At 37.0% G+C, this 8,068-nt stretch overlaps 1 protein-coding gene across 1 annotated transcript; it reads right to left on the bottom strand.

Moving 5' to 3' along the window:
- Nucleotides 1–535: 535 nt before the first annotated feature.
- On the bottom strand, nt 536–4,369 carry LOC110036936 (phytepsin-like; the record flags this gene model as incomplete). Its single annotated transcript, XM_020741499.1, has 4 exons — nt 536–641; nt 728–767; nt 889–1,057; nt 4,305–4,369. Coding segments are annotated over 4 exons (357 nt in total), but the record flags the coding sequence as incomplete, so codon positions are not given.
- Between the last annotated feature and the right edge of the window lie 3,699 nt (nt 4,370–8,068).

Raw genomic sequence — 8,068 nt, 5'->3', positions numbered from 1 at the left:
ACTATCAAAAAAAGTACAGCTACATCTTCCTAAGACTTGCGATCATAATCATAAATGAATAAAAGACAGCCAAATAGTAGTTATTTCTACACTTGCATGCTCAGAATGAGATGCATCTACATACACATATCTAATTAAGTGATAAACAGAACAAACATGTTGCATTTTCAGTAGTTTTGAACAGGAATATGATAGAATGGAATGACACAAAATTAACAATTATTCATGATACAAACACAATCAGATGAATACAAACACAAATGTATTTAAAAATTACAATACAAACACAAAATCTTTTTTTTTCTTCAATGTGGTAAGACGGTATTATTGCTGAAAGATCCAGTAAATAAAAGCCAAGATAAAAAAAAACAATGCTATCCCCTAAAAAGAATCAACATGAAAAAATTATAAAAAAATAAGGTAAATAGATAACATTGAGAAAAAAAAACTTCAATAAAATGATTCAACCGTCCTTTATTCATAATCTCGAGTGGATAAAAATGAATAGATCTTTTTAAAAGGACTACCGCAGGAAAATAATATGTAAGATATTGATAGCTATAGCCTCTCACTTACTGTTGGCCCAGCAATCAGAGAAGTTCCAGAATCAGCTATAGCAGCACAACCACCGGAACAGAATCCTGGAAATAAAAAATTTAAGGAAAAAGCATGTTAGGAAGTACAATTGCATCAAATGACAAGAAAGATTTAGGATTAGAAGCGCTACCAGTTGTTTGGCCACCAATAAGGACATCACCCATATCAAACTGTTGCATGAAAAAATAAAACCGGAAAAAAAAAATTGTAATTAGCAACGTTAACCACTCAACTGAATATGAAAATCAATTCCATAATCCATTCAATCTGATTGGTGGATTAAGGATCCACCTGCCAGTATCCCTTTTGTGTCACAGGGACGTAAGTATGTTCACCCTCATAATGATTAGGGTCAGACCCTCCAAACACTACTTCACCCCCATCGCCATCATTTGAATTTCTATTAAACCAAAAAGAAAAAACAGGATCCCTGATAAGTCCCTGATCAATCATGTTGTACCTGAATGAAAGTAAATGTTAGTACCTGAATGAAAGTAAATGTTAGACAACGGTTGCCGCGTCAATTTAATATAAAAATAAAACATATATGAACAAGTAGTAAAGTTCAGCAAGCCCTTTTATACAGAAATAGAAAGTAAGATCTCAATATTATGCTATACATTTACAGGTCATTTCACATAATCATCACCAACGTCACTAGTCTTATCCCAAATATGGTTCAACATATCTATAAGGCTTTGCAAAATATAAATTTGAAAGGTTATTTATACGGCTATGACTATATTAGAGAATAGGACCTAAGAAAACCTAACCATTGTCAAAAGAAAATCAAAACTCAAAAGTTAAGATAAACATCATTTGTCTCGTCCCACATATTAGGGGCAAGCTTTATGGATATCATTTTACATTTGTTAGTCGTGAGATTTGACTGAAGATGTTAAACCAATTCTTTGCAAATAATTATAAAAACCATCTATGTTAACTTAAATACATCCCTTTTCCATTAATATTAATCAACTTGTCAATGAATAGCGCACCATAGCATGAAAGTCCCCATGGAGCTATAGTGGAAAGGCAGCAGGAGATTTTAAACATGACAAAATATATAATCGAAAGGCAGCAGGAAATATGAATAACTATTATTAAAGGATAAAACATCATGAAAAAAAAAAAAAAAACTAAAACGATGGTCAAGTTTAGGAGCGATTATTCGGTGCGGACAGCGCACGCAAATTCAATTTGAGTGTGCTGTCCAATAAGATTTTTAAAAAAAAATTTAAGTAGGGTCCACTGACATACACTTTTTGTAAAGGGAGTTTTTATTGGTTCACCGCACGCACACAAAAATTTTTCCAAGTTTAGGTGCTCAACATCTCAATCACTTGCAATTAAAAATCTTATAATCCATTTGTAAGTCTAATATTTTTGTAAGAGATTAAACTAAACATCAACAAAAAAACTATCATCATCAAATCAAAAAAAACTTCCTTCATCAATATCATGGTTCTCATAAATCAAAATCTTCTTCGTCAAACTTACCATCTTCATATTCGTTTGCAACAATGTTAAATGAAGATTGCTTCCATTTGACTTAAAATCACTCTCTAATATTGTGGCTTTTTTCATAAATATCAATGGTCTTTCCAAAGTACTCCATGACAAATTTCCCTTTTATATATGTATATATATATATATATACATATATATAATTTTTTTAATACCAAATCCTCAAAATCAATATATAGCCCGTACAATCAGTGCAATGCATCATGCGTCATTGCTTATAAATAGCACAAAAAATGTGCACTTTTGTATGTCACGCTAGGTAGATGGCACTGGAGGTGCATTGTGCCACTGCATGTACCAAAATGTAGGCCATTTTACTTCATTGACATATATGATACTAATCCACACATCTTATCCTATTGGGCATTTTCTAAAATTAGGTGTACATTTCCAAACTACCCCCAAGCTCATTTGGTTACTTGAATAGGGAAAACATTCTTTGAAACACTCAGTTTGCTAGATTGCAACAGTTAGTTGGATGTAGTTAGACATCAACATGAATTTTAATCTTTTCAAACACTTCAAAATTATAAAAAGGAATATTGTCCCTCAGCAATCACTTTTGATCACTGTCATCCATATATCAAACCATTTCCATCTCATGGCAATAACGAGCAGCACAAACATCCATCACTATCAACTACTAAAATAGCATATACTTATCATCTATAACTATGAGTTCTTGTACATAACCTTGCTGCAGAGAATTACAATGGAATAGTGAAAATGCTTCCTCTATTTCCAATATTTCATCTCCTCTCCAATTTCTGCTTGCTGCTTTTCTTAGCATATCAACGAGTTATCTTTTAAATGGCATCCGAATCCAAGCCTCAAAATCTATATCATCAAAAGCCTGTAGAACTCTATGTCCCATGAACCTTTTGAGCACCACTTCTTTCAGTTCCAAAGCCAGCTCATCATCCAAAATGGAAGAAAACTCTATTCCTGTCCAAATCAAATTCTTGATGGCCAAAAAAAAGGACAGTAAACATTCAGCTTACAATAAAAAAGCATCCCACTTAGTAAAGTCCTCAAGTTAGTTTGAACCAATGGCTTTAAGAATACTTGATGGCACCAATGGTAACTGCATAAAAACCATAATTACAGCTTATGGATCTTGGTTGATCAAAATCTCGCCTCTACCTGATGTTGTTTTCTCTCACTCCTCTCTTCTTCTGCATGTTCTCAACTTCGATTTTTATTGAAATATATGGAAAACGCTTGATCAAAGATTGCAATCCACCAACAGGACATGAGTTATCCAACACAAAAATGAGCTACACAATCTGTACATAAATAAGCAATCAATGACACAATATCAAGTTCATGTAAAAGTTAAAGTCGATGTCATTACAACTGCATGTTACTCCATTGACTCGAAATAAATTATAGTTTATAGCACTAAATGGCATACCAACAGCTTAAAAATATTTCAAGACTGCCATTCACACCACGCTTCGACCCATCAATCTTACATAGTGAAGTAATTATTATCACCAATAAAGCTGCTCGTGACAATGCTTCAACCAACAAATTGATAAGCAAATGATTCTAAATTCATCACAATGAATGATACCAGAGTTAACCCAAACCACAATGGGAAAAGCAAATAAACGATTTCAACTCACACACTGAAGGGGGAATTATAGCAAATACAACACAAAAACTCGCACTAGGTCGGGATTTAAGTTGTTGGTGGTGGTCATTAGGGGTTTGGAAGTCTTGGTATAAGATTATGATAGTTGGGTGGTGGTTAGAAGGTGGGGGTTGTAATAGGGAAGGAATTTTGTGTGGTTGTTTTGAGGATAGCAGTAAGCATGGGATGACTGAATGGCAATATGACAGCAAGGAGAAAGGTTTGTGGGGTAGCGACGGTGATGTCAGATGGCAGGATAGAGGTAGAACAACAAAAGGAAGGATTGGCGGGCTGCAACAAAGGTGAGGGTCTGGGAAAGCAAAAATAGTAAAATAGGTGGTAGGACAGCAAGGCGCGGCCAAGGCGAAGGGCGATGGACTGTGGGACAATAGATGAGAGGGTTGTCTAGGGACTGTGGCAGAGAGGGGGAATGGATGGATAGATTGCAAAAGAGTTGGGTAAAGATAAATATCCCTGCGGGGTCGAAATACAATCAGAGCACCACACGATCCTTGAGGAGCAGTCACCACCTCGGACAATTTACAGCAAAAGCACATTCTCGTCTTTGGATGCAGCCCTCGAAAAGAAAAACGAATTAAAGGCCACAATCTGAAATAAAAAACAATCAAAATCTGAATTCTAAACAAGCACACAACACTATGTAATAGAAGCTAATAGATAGAAATAAAGTGACATAGAAAAGGAAAGAAAATAAAAAGTAAAGGTAATATAATAATAGGTAGAGGCTATAGAAGGAATGCGAGGCGGGCAAGACAAGTGATAGAAAGGACAAAAAATCAAATTGGAAGAAAAGGAATGTGGTGTTGTAGCTGCTACAGTATTGCGGCCCAAGCTCCCACGTCAATCTCCTGTCGTTGGGATGGCTTCGACTTCATTCGTTGCAGCTTCTAATTCCTTATAGCACATAGTCAAATCAGTCACATTGATGGTAGCAGATAAATTGCAATCCGCTAAAAGGTCCATCATGTGGCATTCCACAACACGTCTTGATAAAATGAATATGTATCCTTTATTGGCACATCATAAGCTAAAGTTACATATATATGTTGCTTCCTATAATGTAACTTTTGAGCTCTCTTAAGTCTAAAATCTTCGTCCACCTCTCGTCCTCTGTGGAATATAACTGATAAATTAATATGTGAGGATAAATCAACTATGGGGTGAAATTTGTGATAGGTCGCACATCACTCACTAACAACTACTCAAGAGAGCTCTCTTCTTTACTGACAAGACCTGGATCTCATAGAAGAGTTGTCTTCCTCATCAAGCTCCTAATACAAATTTCAAAGTTGGGTTTCAAACCCTCCTGCATGGACATCCGAAGATGAGTACTATATTGAACTGAATCTAAAATCTGAATGACTATTAGAAAACTTTTGGACATGGCACAAAAGAGTCTCATCTCTTATATGTGAGACCTCCCTCAGTAGGGGCAACTCAAAGATTAGTCTATGGATTTAAATGGTTTGAATTCTATTATTGAGGGTTGTCATGTGTCTAATCTAGGCTCACCAAACTAATGGCCCCTTTGGATATCCAAGGGCAATCCAGTTGATGCTCTTCTCAATGTCTTCAAAATCCTAACTCGAGACACCATAATCTCGCACTCTGTGGGAATGCCCATTACATCAGTCAATACCTTCTAGAACAGTTGATATTATCTCAGTTGAAATCTCTATTCAATTGGAATCAATTGTCTCTTCCTCATTGGTTGAAAATTGAGAATCCTCTTCAAAGACTTCATCTTCTTCCGGATCACTGTTAATATGAAGCCAGTCCTCCTGCTTTGTCTCCTCATCGTCTTCAATGTCAACTATGTAATTACCGATTTTTTCAATAACGTCCTACTCCTTGAAACAGTACACCTACTGGTTGTGCAGTCTAATTAAACTGGCACTTGCAACATTTTTTGGTTGTGACAGATTTAGGGATGTGGATTGGTTCTGCATGTTCTCCACTCTAAATCAGCTTTTCTTCTCACACGATCGTCGTGAATGTTCTTCTAGGTGTTCTTTTGGTTATAAGATCCTGAAGTTGAACTCTATTTGTAAGATGGAGTGGTCACTCAGTGATGATGTCTCTCCCCTTTTGAAGCTAAGGTCTGTAGTTGTCTTCTGCAGTAAACTGGTAGGAATTGACATTGTATCTCTCGCTTCATCTTCAGATTCTCTCATTCTAAATGTGTGGTCTCCTCTCTCGACCTCCTTCGATATTGAATTTCCAAGTCTCATGGCTTTCCTTCTTCATCACTAAAATCCTTCAGATAGAAGGCATTCAGATCCTCGTCTCTGGCTCCCCCTTCAACTCTCCCGATTTAGGTTGAGGGTAGTCTCCCAGTGGGTTTCATCCTTAATGTCCGCAAGCCTCCGCTAATGTCGACGGATCTCTTGCTGCACCTTTTCTTGAGTAGACTCGACGGTGTTTCTCCTTGGTGGCATGGCTAAGGTTTAGAGCTGGGAGATGAAAAAGGGTAGTGGACTAATCGACACTAATCGACGGTGTCGAGAATTTAATTTAGGGTTGATGTTATAAATCAGCAAAGGAGAATTTGGGATATGTCAAAATGTGACTAAGGTTTGGGAATATGAAAGAAAAATTTTGTTAGAGGGGGTAAGGAGGATGCTAGGAAACCCTAGGATATGAATAAAGTTAGGCTAGCTCTGATATCTGATATACCTGAGTTAACCCAAACTAAAATAGGGAAAGCAAATATTATTACTCAAAAGAAACGATTACTCACACATTGGAAGGGGAATTACAATAAATACAACACAAAAACTCACATTATGACAGATTTAAGTTGATGGTGATGATCTTTAGGGGTTTGGGATTGTTGGTAGGTGATTGGGATGGTTGGGTGATAGTTGGAAGGTGGCGATTGTAACAGGGAACGAATTTTGGGTGGCTAAGTCAGAAAGCATGGAAATGACAAAAAAAGGGAAGGCTTGTGGGGTTGAGCTGGTGATGTCAGATGGAGGACAGAGATATAACAGCAAGGGGATGGATTAGAGGGGTGCAACAACAAAGGTAAGGGTCTGAAAGGTGGTTGGGACAACAAAGGGCGGCGATGGGACTATCTGGGGACGACGACAGTAAGGGGGGATGTTTGGAAAGCTTGCAGAGGATTTAAGTAAGGATTAATATCCCTACATATCAAAATACATCTGAAGTACCACTCGATCCTTTGGGAATGGTCGCCACCTCAGACGAGCAACAGTTGGAGCAACTTCTCGTCTTTAGATAAGTCCCTCAGACGGGAAAACATCTTAGAGGCCACAATCTGAAATCAAAAACAATCAAAATTTGAAATCTAAACAAGCACATGACACATATGTAATAGAAGCTAGTGAATAGGAATAAAAGGTCATAAGAAAGGAAAGAAAATAAAAAGGAAAGGTAATATAATAGGAAAAGGCTAGGATAGGAAGGGAAGGTCGGTAGGGAACCAAATAGGAAAAAAAGGTTCGCGGTACTACAGCTGCAATCAAGGAAGAGGTAGAAGTCGATCAGGCCATTAGTCCCAACGACAAGAAGGCACAACCTCCAGCATAGTTCACCCAGCATTCCAATCTCCCAAAAGTGTAAAAGCAACATTTAACTTCGTAGAATAGCATATCAGATACAAACACACACTGATGTTTGTTGCTGGAACATAATTGATTAAGATGTCCAACTTACCTACTTACTCAACTATTATAATGGCACCTTCCATGACCATTAAAAATTGATTCATAGACATAGAGCCCTTCACCCATCTTACTGCTAATCCTAATCACTAATACAACCCTCAAATTTATCAGGATGACCAGAACGCCTTGATCGACGATGAACAAACACTCAATTTCTTACACCAACAAAGGTCTTCTTTCTACCACTCGCAAATTCCACAGCTCCTTCATGTTCCTAGGTTAAATAAACTTACAATCCATTCTTAATCCACAAACTTGCCTCTGCAAACTATTGTTCTCTACTTCGATACCCTCAACTACAAAGTTAACCACCCATCACTCTTCAACAGATAACCCTCCTTAACCATGATCGACCTTCCAAGATACCAACTACTTCACAATCTCTCCTATCTTACTCCAACCTAAATACATTTGACTGCCTATGTTATCCTTGGATCTTGGCACCAACCATACTTAGTCTCCAAACCACATCCCAATTCAACTACATGAGTCTTCATCAGTTATGCCACTATCTCCAAAGGATAATAGTACTTAAACCCTCTCACAAATATAATAGCTGTCATGTAAATTCATCTTTAATGAATAGACATATCCTAAC

This window comes from Phalaenopsis equestris, unplaced genomic scaffold, assembly GCF_001263595.1.
Source record: "Phalaenopsis equestris unplaced genomic scaffold, ASM126359v1 Scaffold212834, whole genome shotgun sequence".
Classification (NCBI taxonomy): domain Eukaryota; kingdom Viridiplantae; phylum Streptophyta; class Magnoliopsida; order Asparagales; family Orchidaceae; genus Phalaenopsis; species Phalaenopsis equestris.
The sequence above is the reverse complement of the archived record's forward strand: the minus strand, read 5'-3'. Positions and strand labels throughout refer to the sequence as shown.